Below are 15,123 nucleotides of genomic sequence, written 5' to 3'. Positions count from 1 at the left end.
ACAGTGGCTTGCTCTATTGAGTGAACGAAAGGAGATTGCCTTCATTAGAAGGACATTCAAAGCCATCCTGAGACATTAACCTTGAAAGGGCCAATTCCTCCAGGTGTAAGCATTAACATCCTGAAATAAAAACTAGAAATGCTGGAATCACTCAGCAGGTCTAGCAGCATCTGTGGAAAGAGAAGCAGAGTTAATGTTTCAGATCAGTGACCCTTCATCAGAACTGACAAATATTAGAAAAGTCACAGGTTATAAGCAAGTGAGGTGGGGGTGGGGCAAGAGATAACAAAGGAGGTCTAGATTGGACCAGGCCACATAGCCGACCAAAAGGTCACGGAGCAAAGGCAAACAATATGTTAATGGTGTGTTGAAAGACAAAGCATTAGTACAGATTAGGTGTAAATACACTGAATATTGAACAGCAGCAAGTGCAAAACTTAAAAAAATATCAGTGGGTAAGCAAACTGAACAAACAAAGATGAAATGAAATAAATGCAAAAAAAAAGATTGTAAAAAAATGTAAAAAAGAATGTTTAAAAAAAAAGGAAGAAATAAAAATTACTAAAAATGAAAGTAAAATGGGGGGCTGTCATGCTCTGAAATTATTGAACTTAATGTTCAGTCCGGCAGGCTGTAGTGTGCCTAATCGGTAAATGAGATGCTGTTCCTCGAGCTTGCGTTGATATTCACTGGAACACTGCAGCAGTCCCAGGACAGAAATGTGAGCAGGGGGGAGTGTTGAAATGGCAAGCAACTGGAAGCTCAGGGTCCTGCTTGCGGACTGAGCGGAGATGTTCCGCAAGCTCGAGGAACAGCATCTCATTTACCGATTAGGCACACTACAGCCTGCCGGACTGAACATTGAGTTCAATAATTTCAGAGCATAACAGCCCCCCATTTTACTTTCATTTTTAGTTATTTTTTTCTTTTTTTTTAACATTCTTTTTTAACAATCTTTTTTTTGCATTTATTTCATTTCATCTTTGTTCAGTTTGCTTACCCACTTTTTTTTCAGGTTTGCACTTGCTGCTGTTCAATATTCAGTGTATTTACACCTAATCTGTACTAATGCTTTGTCTTTCAACACACCATTAACATATTGTTTGCCTTTGCTCCGTGACCTTTTGGTCAGCTATGTGGCCTGGTCCAATCTAGACCTCCTTTGTTATCTCTTGCCCCACCCCCACCTCACTTGCTTATAACCTGTGATTTTTCTAATATTTGTCAGTTCCGATGAAGGGTCACTGACCCGAAACATTAACTCTGCTTCTCTTTCCACAGATGCTGCCAGACCTGCTGAGTGATTCCAGCATTTCTAGTTTTTATTTCAGATTTCCAGCATCCATAGTATTTTGCTTTTATATTAACATCCTGAAGCCTGAGGGATTGAAATTCCTAAATTTGAAACTCATTAGAAGGTTCCAGACAATACACTGAGGCAGTCATGTGACTGTCCATCTCTGTGAAAGCTGGGAGTTTCCCTTGGAAAAAGCAGACAAGCCAGTGACTCATTCTGGGCAGAAGCCAGAAGGGCTGTCTTTCTCTCCCCCTCCCTTTCGAGAAGGCCTGGTGGGGGCGTGCGAAGCTTAGCTGCTGGTTGCTGGATCCAAGACAAAGACACTGGGGGAAGAAAGTCACCTACAATCCTGCCTACAAGAAAAGCCTGAACCAGGTGGGCCAGTCACAAACTGCACATTTACTGGCCAAAGACTTCAAGAACACAACTTCAGCGGAAGACAACTGAATTATCCAACCCCACAGACTGTGTATTAATTTTTATTTATTCTAGACTCTAATCCAACCACAAAATCTGCTCCACAACACACTAATCTATTTGTGTGTGTGGGATTCTTGTGTGTGTGTGTGTGTGTGAATGTGTAGCGTAATTTTATTATTTTATTTAGATCGGGTTTAAATTGTTAAGTATAATCAACTCATCTCTTGTTAAACTCAAGAAAACCTGTCTAATTGGTTCTTTTACAATCACAACAAAGATAGAATACTCACTGAAGTAGTAAGCACATCCACTGTTTAAAAAGGAATAACCCTGTTGCAGTCAAATAAGAGGAAGGACAAAATGGGAGCCTTGTAACCCTCCTCACCTGATCGTAACACTTGGTAATGAAGTAAAAGGTTACTGGGTATTTATAAATGCACAAAAATTACATCTTCACCCAATAACTTACAAAATGTCAAAAATGTTATTTGAAAGACAATAGAAATGTTAGATTTATGAAGTGTGACTTCATTATAAATCAGCTTTTGTAACATTTGGGCTAGATTTTCCAGATCCCATTGAAACAGGGTTGGGGAGCGAGGAAAATAGGGGAGAGTTGGGACAGGTCCCGATGCATTCCCGTCTCTGGGGGAATTTCCGACAGATGGGTTGGTAGCAGGATTGACAGCCCACTCCACGAGGCGGGCAGCCAATCAACAAGTACTATTTTCAAAGGATTCTTTAGTATGTGCTCCAAACATGGACCAAATGAAACCTAGCTAACAATGTTACTATTAGCTGCAGAAGTAACATGAAATGTTTCATTTCCAGCTAAAAACAAATTGGAAATATTTTGGTTAAAAAAAAATCAGTTTCAGTGAGAAGCAGCAACATTGCAGTAATAGAACAGAGGTTGCATTTGCTCCTTCCAGAGTCTGATCTCAATTACATGGTTTTGGAGATACAGTAAACATACAACAATAACCCCACAGCAAGAGGGAAGATTACAGGAAAGTTAACCTCAGGCCTGGATACTCTGTGACAAGTGATACACCACATGACTACCCAAAGCCTTTCCACCATAGACAAGGCACCAGTCCAGGAGTGTGATGCAATACTCCCCACTTGTCTGGATGAGTGAAGCTCCAAAATCATTTGAAAAAAGCTTCACACCATCCAGTACAAAGCATTCTGCTTGATCAGCACCCATCCACCACTTTAAATGTTAATTTCCTCCACCACCAGCACAACGTTACTGCAGTATCATTTAGAAGATGCACTACCTCCAAAACCTGCAACCACCACCAACTAACACCAATTAGGAAGGCAAATGTTATGTTAGCTTTTGTTACAAAGTGATTGGAATATAACAGTTAAAGGAGTTTCACTACAATTATACAGAGCATTGGTAAGGCCACATCTAGAGTACTGTGTGCAGTTCTGTTCTCCTTACTGAACGAAGGACATCTTTGCCCTAAAGGAAGTACAGCAAAGGTTCACTAGACTGGCTCCTGGGATGAGGGGATTGTCCTGAGGAGAGATTTAGTAGACCAGGCCTTTATTCCCTGGAGTTTAGAAGAATGAGAGGTGATCTAATTAAAACATAAAATTCTTAAGGGGCTTGATAGGATAGATGCTGAGAAAATGTTTCCCCCAGATGGAGAATCTAAAGAACAGAGTCACAATCTCAGAATAAGGAGTCAGCCAATGAGGACTGAGATGAGGAGAAACTGCTTCACTCAAAGAGTTGTGAATTTCTCTACCCTAGAGAGCTGCGGATGCTCTGTCATTGAGAATGTTCATGACAGAGGGCAATAGAGTTTTGGGTATTAAGAGATCTGGGGATAGTGGGGAAAGATGGAGTTGAGCCATGATCTTGTTGAATGGTGGAGCAGGTGCGAAGGGCCAAATGGCTTACTCCTGCATTAATTTCTTATGTTCTAAGAAGGACAATGTCAGTCGACGCACGGAAATACCATGGCCACCAAGTTTGCCTCCATGTCATACACCATCCTGACTTGGAAATATATCACTGTTCCTCCATCATTGCCGAGTCAAAATCTGGAAACTCCACAGCCTACATTTGGATAATTAAAATCTCCCTCCAGGTGTAACTCTACTCTTAATACATAACTCACATTTACAAGTTTCTTCCTCAATTCCTTTTCACTGTTTTACTCCGAGTAAGATGACCAATTATTTGCTATTCACCAGCTCAATCCCAAGGGATTCTGTTTGGACACATTCAAATTTAAATCCTTACATCTAATTATTTGATGTGATGAGCACCATTCCTCCCTTTCTTCCTTCCATATCCCTTTTGATGTTTTATATCCAATATTCTGATGGTCAGTCTTGATGCAGTTGCAACCATGTTCTAACTGCTTCATGTATTCCATGATTTATTATTTCAATAAATAATTCTAGTTGCCCACTTTGGGCTGAAATGTATGTCACAGCAGCAGACGTAAACAATGGCAGGCCACACATGCAGGCCCAGCTTCGTGGAGCGGCTGCGATATTCAGCAGGAGACTCATTTAAATCGCCGGGGTGGACCACCCCCTGATGATGTGGAGAGGGCGAGTAGTCCATCCCCGGCAACTGCATCAGGTGCCATTGCGCAGGCACCGATGCCATTTTTAAAGGACGTCGAGCCCTTCGATTTTGTTTAAATATTTAACGATATAGGTCTTTTAAATTTTATTTCAAAAATAAATTAATGTTTCTAGCCCCTCTCCCAACCCCCCCCCCATACAGTTCATTCCTTGCCTTCTCCCACACAAAAATACTTAAATAGTGTACCTGACCTTCCCCCTCCAAAGTTTATGAACTTTTCACTTCAACCTCCTCCCACCATCCCCTACCTCAATCAGATTGCTTTGACCCCACTCCCCGCCCCTCCTGCACTGAAATACTTAGCTGCTCCAGCCTCCCCACCAGTGTCCCACATCGGATCTCCAGACGGAGACCCGAAGGTGCGGTAGTGCCGGCCACTGGCACCAATAACGGAACAGGACGGACAGCGGGAGCGGGTAATTGATTCAATCTTTAATTTGCATGTTTTTAAATATTTAAATTCTGCTCCTGTCATCAAGAGGCAGCTGGCCACCATGAGGCCTCACCATCGCCAGCAAAATGGGGCCGGGCCTTCCCAGCATTGAGGCCCATGGTGGGCCTCTCCGGGAGGCATTTTCTGGCCCCCCACACCATGACCCCCGACGTCGGGGGGGTCTGTAAAATTAGCCCCTTTGTTTCTTATATGCTGTGCCTTGATATACATATTTAATTTGAAGTCCTTTAATTTGCAATTTTTTTTCTATCCCGCGTACTTTTTTTCTTTTATTGTCCTGTCCAATTCTGTTTAACACTTTGAATCTTTCTATCTATTACCGATACAACTGGAACTTACTTTCTATTCCAACCTGCTTACTTTCTCCCTTGTTTTTCCACTTTCCCCACAGAGAATTATTGTATGCTCTGTTCAGATGTATGCTACTCCTTTGGATGACCTCACACCTGCCTCAGAACTTCTTTTAATCATTCATGCGATGTGAGCATTGCTGGCAAGACCAGCATTTATTGCCCATTCCTAATTGCCTTTGAACCATTGCATTCCATGTGGTGCAGGTACACCCACAGTGCTGTTAAGAAGGGAGTTCCAAGATTTTGACCTAGCGACAGTGAAGGAGCAGCAATATAGTTCCAAGTCAGGATGGTGTGTGACTTGGAGGGGAACTTGCAGATGGTGGTGTTCCCATGCGCATGCTGTCCTTGTCCTTCTAGGTAGTAGAGGTTGCAGGTTTGGAAGGTGCTGTCCAAGGAGCCTTGGTGAGTTGCTGCAGTGCATCTTGTAGATAGTACACACTGCTGTCATTGTGTGCCAATGGTGGAGGGAGTGAATGTTCAAGGTATGAATGGGGTGCCAATCCAGTGGGCTGCTTTGTTCTGGATGGTGTCCAGCTTCTTGTATGTGTTGGAGCTGCACTTAAGTGGAGAGTAATCCATCACACACCTGACTTGTGCCTTGTAGATGGTGGACAGGCTTTAGGGAGTCAGGAGATGAGTTATTCTCAGCCTCCCAGCCTCTGACCTCTTTTAGCCACAGTATTTATGTGGGTGGTCCAGTTAAATTTCTGGTCCATGATAACACCCAGGATGTTGATGGTGGAGGATTCAGTGATGGTAATGCTGTTGAACGTCAAGAGGAGATGGTTAGATTCTCTCTTGTTGGAGATCAACATTGCCTGGCACTGTGTGACACAAATGTTACTTGCCACTTATCAGTCCAAGCCTGAATGTTTTCCAAGTCTTGCTGCATGTTTCAGTATCTAAGGAGTTGTGAATGGTATTGAACACTATGCAATCATCAGCAAACATCTCCACTTCTGACCTTATGTTGGAGGGAAAGTCATTGATGAAGCAGCTGAAGATGGTTGTGCCGAGGACAGTGCCCTGAGGAACTCCCTCCACAATTTCCTGGGCTGAGATGATTGGCCTCCAACAATGACAACCATCTTCCTTTGTGCTTGGTATGACCCCAGCTAGTGAAGTTTTCCCCTGATTCCCATTGACTTCAATTTTTCTAGGGCTCCTTGATTCCATACTAAATCAAATGCTACCTTGATATCAAGGGCAATCACTCTCAACTCACCTCTGGAATTCAGCTCTTTTGTCCAAGTTTGGACCAAGGCTGTAATGAAGTCTGGAGCTGAGTGGCCCTGGAAGAAGCCAAACTGAGCATTGGCGAGCAGATTATTGCTGACTAAATACCGCTTGATAGCACTGTCAATGACACTTTCCATCACTTTGCTGATGATTGAGAGTAGACTGATGGGCAGTAATTAGCCGGATTGAGATTGTCCTGCTTTTTGTGGACAGGATATGCTTGGGCAATTTTCCACATTGTTGGGTAGAGACCAGTGTTGCACCTGTACTGGAACAGCTTGACTAGGGGCATGGCTAGTTCTGGAGCACAAGTCTTCAGTACTACAGCCAGGATGTTGTCAGAGTCCACAGCCTTTGCTGGTCCTAATGCCCAGGAATTTGAATTCTTCAATCCTATATGATGTCTGTAGTAATGCATTTACCTTCCCAAAATCAGATCATTCAGTACAGTCTAGTAAATGACACTGGTAAAATTTGATTTTACTCCTTTGAGGTTCTTCTTCTTAATCTACTTCCTAACTTATGGAACTCATTTTGCAAGACCTGAATTCTATTCTTTTTTAAATAGTTGTTTCAGATATGAACCACAACTTATAGCTAATGCCCCTCTTTCTCCAAGAACTTCTGCACCAACTCTACAACATTCCTTACCCTGGCACAAGGGAGGCAATTCACCATTTGGGGCTCACCAGCTTGGATAAGATAGTAAAAGGCTTCCAGATAGGGTATGTCCGTTACTTTGTCAGGTGAGGTAATATCTGTCCTTCACTACCAGAGACCTGGCTGGCACTATGCATCTCACCTGGGGCCTGCAGCCTCAGATCCAATCTCAGCCCAAGGCCGGGGGCAGATTAATGCATGGTCTATGGCACCATACATTGGAGTCTTGGGGCTCCAGCAAAACGTAGGGCCCCACCAAGGGGTTGGGTTTCATTTAAGTAGCATATTCTAATGTATTATTAATGCAGTGTGTAATCATTCTACTGGCCTATTTCGACATCTTTGTATGTTAATGGATGGTGGGGAGGGTTGTTGAGTAGGTGATGTGGATAGGCCCTACATGATTTTGGTGCCTATAATCTCAAAAATTCTTTAAGTGACTCTGCCCAAGACATGATCTTTGGAAATAAGGCTTGGTTAGAGGTTAAAAGAATCCTAAGACAGATAGGGAGTGATGTTCATTGCAGTATTTTTATGTATTGTATTGAGGGAAAGAGAGATAACACCATATAAATATTGAGTGTTCTGCTGTCTGTTAATTCCTGTGGAATTATATTCCACTCTGCCTTGGGACGACTTACTATATAAATGCAAATTGTTGTGCATCACAGAGAGGAGCGGAAACTAAAAATAAAAATCTGAGGTACAAGGTCTGAGAAGTCAACATCTGCTGAATGTTTAGCCAAATATAAAACTCCTTTAAACATAACGTTTCCTGCAGAACTTTATCTGGGACACAGCCTTAAAAGCACTCGACTGGTGTTGATCAATTTATATTTTAATTCAATGTTCATGCAAGAGTAATGACCTATATTTAAGCTTACTTAGCTTATTAAGTTGAAACTTTTTTTTGCTTTTTCTTTCATTATATTTTACATGAGTAAACATGATGCACATAAAGATTGGACAACACAGCATAATATTAATTCTATAATAAATAATCGAAAACAAATTCCAAATGCAACGGTCGCCATCCACAGTTATTCCCAGCTAATTTTTTTTTTAGTAAACACCATGACCCGACGTTTCAAATGCAATGAAACTTCTTGGTAAAGGCACAATCACTGACAACTTGAGGGCAAAGCAATTACATGGTAACAATGCGGATTAATTTCAATCGCTCATCTGGGGCAGAGCTTTCTCTAAATGATTAGAGATAAAACCTATTACTGGTTTTAAGGTGACGTCTTGCAGTCTCAGATTTTCTCTAGTGGATTCTGGAAGAGCCATCTCCTTTGCTGGGGAAAGGACCGCCAACGCGAGGTTTAGACGCCGACTATTTTTTCCCCTCTGGCTTGGCACATTGAAGAGCACAGTTTCCATAGGGTCCTTGTATCACTTGTAGATTTGCTTTTAGGGTGGTCAGTATGGAGGGACACAAGGTTGAGTTAATCTCAAGCGGACTGTCTCCTGCCCTTTCTGCACCCGTGCCCAAATCTTACTGAATTATCCAAAAGCCAATCTTCACATCGACTTCAGAGTGATAGAAAAATGGTCATTCTGAAAATTAAGTTCAACGTGCAGAAACGCGTCAAGTTAGCGCAGGGGCTATGGCTCCTGAACTGGTTTTGTGTACTGGCAGGAATCATTATCTTTGGAATGGGTTTGTTCCTTAAGATCGAGCTTAGGAAACGAAGCGAGGTGATGGATAATGAGGAGAGCCACTTGGTTCCCAATTCCCTGATCCTGGTCGGGGTCCTAGCGTGCGCCATCAACTGTTTTGGAGGCAAGTTTTGTTATGATTCCCTCGATCCGGCTAAATACTCCCGATGGAAATCTTTCCTCAAGTTCTACCTGGCCTCCTGTTTGGTTTTCACTTTCCTGACCTTCATCACCGTGGTGTTGTGTTTTCTGATGAAGATTTATCTGGAGGATACTCTGGCCAAGGGGCTGAAGAACGGGATGAAATATTACCGAGACACCGACACTCCAGGCAGGTGCTTCATGAAGAAAACCATCGACCAGCTTCAGATCGAGTTTCGCTGCTGTGGAAACAATGGCTTCCGAGACTGGTTTGAAATCCAGTGGATCAGCAACAGATACCTGGACTTCAGCTCCAAGGAGGTGAAAGAGTAAGTAGAGCAGGTACAACGCGGCGGGGAGGTGATGGGAAATGAGATGTGTATTTGAAATGTGCAGGTAAGATATATCTTACTCAGCCTGAACTCGTGTCTTTTTTATTTGGAGTTTTATCACTAGGAACGAAATGGGGATATAAGATGCATTGGCCACGGTCCTTCTGCGCTAGTTGAATTTTGAACCCTAAACACTCTCACCTCTCACCCCTACAGCCGTGTTAAGAGCAATGTTGACGGAAAGTATCTGACGGACGGGGTGCCATTCAGTTGCTGCAATCCGGGCTCCCCTCGACCCTGTATCCAGCAGCAGATCACCAACAATTCAGCCCATTATAGCTACGAATTCCAGACCGAAGAGCTGAACCTGTGGACTGGGGGTTGCAAGCAAGCACTACTCAACTATTACACTAACATGATGCAGTCAATGGGAGCACTGGTCTTATTCGTTTGGATACTAGAGGTAAGAGGACCAATTCTTAACACAAGCTTAAAAACTAGAACCGGATTGTAAACCTTACAAGGGAGAATGTTCTTGTCAAATGATTCTTGTATTAAACGGTAAAAGTTTTTGCTTAGCTGCTAAGATGTCTATCAGGCAGCAATTAGGACAGCCACAGTTATTGTGCATCTTTATGAATGTTAACACGGCAGAACTATAATCTTCTGTGGGGAGCACCCTTTCTAAAAGGCAGAAAAATGAACATGAATGTATGTATCTTAGTGTTTTGCTTCTGCCTTTCCATCCCAGCGTAACAGATGAAGTCGGCTCCTTCTCTATATAATGTATACATACGGCTTTATAATCAGAACGTTGAAGAAAAATTAAATGTTGCTTCTCAGATTCAGCACAGATTTTAAACATATCTCCAGTCCAAGAGCAAAAACAAGCTTCTTGTTCTGATGATTAGCAGATGGACAGACTACAAACGACCAGTTTAGAACTTACAAAGTTTTACATGTTGATTTAAGTGGATAACATAGCTTTGATAGTAACCGTTAAATTGTTTGTATACAATGAATGTAATAAGTAATATATCTCCAGGATTAATACAAACAGGACTATATTTAATGTTTAGTTTAGTTTAGAGATACAGCACTGAAACAGGCCCTTCGGCCCACCAAGTCTGTGCCAACCATCAACCACCCATTTATACTAATCCTACACTAATCCCATATTCCTACCACATCCCCACCTGTCCCTATATTTTCCCTACCACCTACCTATACTAGGGGCAATTTCTAATGGCCAATTTACCTACCAACCTGCAAGTCTTTGGCATGTGGGAGGAAACCGGAGCACCCGGAGGAAACCCACGCAGACACAGGGAGAACTTGCAAACTCCACACAGGCAGTACCCGGAATTGAACCCGGGTCGCTGGAGCTGTGATGCTAACCACTGCGCTGCCCCTTAATAAAATACAGCCAACAGCAATAAGTTGTGCAAAAGAAACAGTGTGGATACTAAAAATCTGAAATAAAAACAGAAAATGCTGGAAAGACTCAGCTCAGGCAGCATCTGTGGAGAAAGACTTAATCTGTTCCTTTCTCCACAGATGCTACCTGACCTGCTGAATATTTCCAGCATTTTCTGTTTTTATCATTAAGCATTGTGAATTACTTTTGCACCAAGTCCAGATTTGCACATTGATAATTAGTAGTTGTTGTTTATCTACAGCTATGTAATGAATTGTTGATACTTTTGTGCAAAAGAACTAAAACAAAACTGAGTTGGCATCACAAATAGCAAACATACTTGCTAAAGCAATGGTGTTGTCAGGTAGAGTTATTTGTGGGGTATATGCGGTATTTATTGTCTCCCATCTCCAAAACAATACAGGAGTTGAATTAATTACATTTTAGTAGATCGCTGGTGCAATATCCTTTTGGGCCAGGGTGAATTCTAGATCTGGCTAAAGTCCCTAAGCATCCTGTATTTTAGTCAATATTTTAACCAGCTGCTTTCTAAATGTAATCAGGTAAACTATTCAATTTTATTTACAGTTGTGCTTTGGTGAGTGATCTTATTGGGTCGATTACAAAAACAGAGTTTCTAAGCATATATTCTACTACTTGAAAACAACAGGTATAGGAATATGTTTATAAAGTAATCTAAACTAGGATAAGGTGGGTTTATCCTGCCTTTAGTCAGTATAAGCAAGTGCTAAGATGTAATAGTAAAATAAACCTTGACCCTGTATTCATTGCACTACAGTTATTGGTTTAGGATGGATTACATCTTTATAGATTCAAGCTTTTGTGACCTTTAAGTGGTGCCAGCCTGAAGTCCCACCTCAGACTTGAAGACATAATCTAGCCTGACAACTCAGCGCAGTACTGAGTTAATGGTTCAGGTTGATGACCTTTCATCAGAAATCATTCTGATGAAATGTTATCAACTTGAAATGTTAGCTGTTTCTCTCTCCACAGATGCTGCCAGTCCTGCTGAGTATTTCCAGCATTTTCTGTTTTTATTTCTGATTTTCAGCATGCGCAGTATTTTGCTTTTGTATTAGTTCTCCATGTCCTAGCCATTATCTAGACCTCTACCAGAACCACTAAAACCAATTACCTGCCGTTGTTATATTACTGTTTGTAGGACCTCACTGTCTGCAAACTGGTTGTCATGTTTCCCACATTACAAGTGACTACACGTCAAACAGTATTTAATTGGCTGCAAAGTGCTTTGCGTTTTCCAGAGGTTGTAAAAGGTGCTATATAAATGCAAGTCTTTCTTTGCTGTGTACTTCAGCACTGTTAATTGGAATCAGTCTTGGATTAAGCATTTTGCACCTAATTTTCTCCTTCTGTACCATCATGAATAGGAACAATGGTAATGGGAGAGAGAGTCATGGTGCCTTAATGGAAGTTGTTGTGGTGGCAGGAGGTGGGGGGTGGGGATGGTGGGGGGAGATGCAGTGAGAGTAGCAGGAAGAAATTCTTAACCAAAGTCTGTGCCTAGATTCTGACTCTAACCAATCAATCATTCACTTCAGTTATAATGGGTAAATTAAGTACATCAGCAACTTTTATAATGTTGAACAATTTACTAGAATAGACTTATCCTTCAAGAGGCCTGGCCATGAATTCTATACTTCAGTTATACAAAGTTTTTTTAAAACTGAATGTTCATGTGGTGAAATGATGAGTTGCGTGTATATTCTTTACTCATTTCAGAGCTTGAAATTTCTCCTCGGGGAGACCATGGTGGGTCAGATGTTTGATCTAAATTTTGAAAAGCTTGGTGCAGTGTTGACATGCATTATAACATGAAGTTTAGAAATGGTCATAAACTAAGTTAATAAAACAGTGTATTTATTACATTCTGGGTTCAGGGAGTTTGGCACCAAAGCAACCTAAATTCAATACTCATGTAATTATACGGTTCCCTTCTTCTGGTTTCTGTGCCGGCTTTTGGAGGATGGTTCAGGGCAGACCTGCAAAATCACATTGTGACATAATTGCAAGCAGTGGACAGGTCGGGGAACTTGACCAGTTGAATCCGTTAGTGTGATTGTTCCATAACAAGGACATTAGCACTCGGAACAGCTTCAATGTGTTTTGCAAGTCAGTAACACAGAGCATTGTTGTAATGGATCGGGTAACCCATAAAACAAAAAGGACTGTGCACCCTCAACTATGTGGAGGCCAGATGGAAAATAGCATGAATGGCTTAAGACTCACACGTCAGCAATCAATTCCACAAGACAGAGAGACTCAAATTCAATTGATTAATATAAAATGAGCCTTTTTTGGTCATCTGGGATTCCAACAAGTCTGGAAATCCATCACTATGCTTAGACATCGGCAACCAAGTTACTGATAAACTCATAATGGTAGCCTTTTTGCACAGTATGGAATGCATACTCTCTACATACCCACTTCAGCTAAATCCAGAGAATGTAGGAAAAGATTAGTAACAGTCAAAACCTTAGGGAACCCTCAAGTGTGTTCAGAGGTACTGCTAATGTTGATCTAGCTTCAGGTGGTGCAGTGGTCAGCACAGCAGCCTCACAGCTCCAGCGACCCGGGTTCAATTCTGGGTACTGCCTGTGCGGAGTTTGCAAGTTCTCCCTGTGACTGCGTGGGTTTTCTCCGGGTGCTCCGGTTTCCTCCCACAACCAAAGACTTGCAGGTTGATAGGTAAATTGGCCATTGTAAATTGCCCCTAGTATAGGTAGGTGGTAGGGGAATTGAGGGAAGGTGGGGATGTGGTAGGAATATGGGATTAATGTAGGATTAATATAAATGGGTGGTTGATGGTTGGCACAGACTTGGTGGGCCGAAGGGCCTGTTTCAGTGCTGTATCTCTAAATAAATAAGCCAGCAAAGAACATTGGTAAGTTTCCTGCTACATGCCCAACCAGAACGACCTGTTAAGGCACCGATTTTCAGAATCATCCAGAGCCAAGTGAGAATTCCAACACCCAGTGACAAATCTACTCCACCAGGCTGTCTGGTCAATCATCAACATTGCCCAGAATTACAAAGGGCATGTCTGGCTCAGGTATCAGAATACAGGATTCCATTCTTCTACCAGCAGGCATGTCATCTTGGAACCAACAAAAATCACAGAGCATAGCTTACCCAAGGAGGATAGTTGGCCATTAGACAAATGGCAATGAGGCGACAATAAGAGTTAATTCATTTCAAAAGCGACATTTTCAATTTGCAGCAATAATAATTTGTAAAGTTCATTGGCAGAGTACTTTCTATGAATAAACCAATTTGTATACTTGAATATAGTATTTCCTGTGCGTGAAAGCCGCTGATTTGAGTAACTGGCTCTATGTTCTTTACCTGTATTTTAGGTGGCTGTGATGGTTGGGGTCCAATATTTGCACACAGCCCTGGATAGCATTGCAAACCCTGAGGATCCAGAGTGTGAGAGTGAGGGTTGGTTAATGGAGAAAGGCCTGAAGGAAACATTTAAATCTCTGCTGGAAAGCATTAAAGAGCTGGGTAAGTTCAATCAGGTAGCTACTGCTGAAGAGGGGAAAAAGGAAGAGGGCACAACTGCGACTGTCACCACAGTCAGCTGAAGAGACTGAGAAACAACTTGGAGGGGTGGGTGGGGGGGGGGGGGGAGGGGGGGGGAACGGGAAGGGAGGGAGAAAAAGCAATTTGGACTCGGAAGGAAATGAAAATGGAATACAAAAGATAAATAATTCCCTTTATTGTATAATATATAAAGCATGTACGCTAATAAGGATTTTATTCTCCTGTATTTTGTATTTGTGTAACCCATCTATTTACACCTGGATTGTCAACTTAAATTATGTTAAATTAATTCTATTTATGTACTATGCAGTTAGCAGGAGTCTTCTTCCATGCTTTGTACAATATAAAGTGGTAAATATAACCAGTGTATTGTGTCTGAATCTGGAAATGAGGATTTGTAACAATGGTACTTATTTAAAATACTCCTGCCATCTTTAATGTAGCTCAAATGCTATGTGAAGTTATATAGTATATATGCTGTTACAAAATAGGGTTCAATATTAAAAGCATCTTCCAAGAAAGAAGGACATTTTTTCATTAAGTGAAGATTGTCCATTAAGATTATGTATTTTAATAACTTTACCTTAGAAATCCAAAACAAAATCCAATAAATGTGAAAAAACAACTTATAGATATAACTAAAATATTCTCTATTCAAAGCAAACAACATGGATGGGAAATCTATGAAGAAGGTTGGCTCAGATTTCAGAAAACATATGATTTAAACATGGTCAATATGGTGTTTCCCAATATTTTCTGAAATTAACTTCATGAATAAGAGGAAATCCCTGCCTGACCTGTAGTTAAGTCTTATCAACATTTGTTTTCAGCTATTCAGTTGGATAGGAGATGCAGTTAAAAAAACAAATTGACTATACGACAAATACGTGTATAAGCAGAGTAATTTTTCATGATTTTGTACAGCAATTACTTGTATTCACAT

At 41.5% G+C, this 15,123-nt stretch overlaps 1 protein-coding gene across 1 annotated transcript; it reads left to right on the top strand.

Annotated features, from left to right (window-relative positions):
• Positions 1–8,594: 8,594 nt before the first annotated feature.
• Positions 8,595–14,238, top strand: prph2a (peripherin 2a (retinal degeneration, slow)). Its single transcript, XM_068045132.1, has 3 exons — positions 8,595–9,175; positions 9,395–9,641; positions 13,991–14,238. Exons 1-3 carry the CDS (start codon positions 8,595–8,597, stop codon positions 14,219–14,221), a joined length of 1,059 nt encoding a protein of 352 aa, XP_067901233.1. The 3' UTR covers positions 14,222–14,238.
• Positions 14,239–15,123: the final 885 nt, after the last annotated feature.

Source organism: Heterodontus francisci, chromosome 13, assembly GCF_036365525.1.
Source record: "Heterodontus francisci isolate sHetFra1 chromosome 13, sHetFra1.hap1, whole genome shotgun sequence".
Classification (NCBI taxonomy): Eukaryota; Metazoa; Chordata; class Chondrichthyes; order Heterodontiformes; family Heterodontidae; genus Heterodontus; species Heterodontus francisci.
Note: the sequence above shows the minus strand (reverse complement) of the source record. Positions and strands in the feature narration are given on the sequence as shown.

Coding starts and splice junctions, on each gene's coding strand:
- prph2a (XM_068045132.1), top strand. CDS start 8,595: ATGGTCATTCTGAAAATTAAGTTCAACGTGCAGAAACGCGTCAAGTTA. Junction 9,176..9,394: donor AGCTCCAAGGAGGTGAAAGA/GTAAGTAGAGCA, acceptor TCACCCCTACAG/CCGTGTTAAGAGCAATGTTG. Junction 9,642..13,990: donor TATTCGTTTGGATACTAGAG/GTAAGAGGACCA, acceptor CCTGTATTTTAG/GTGGCTGTGATGGTTGGGGT.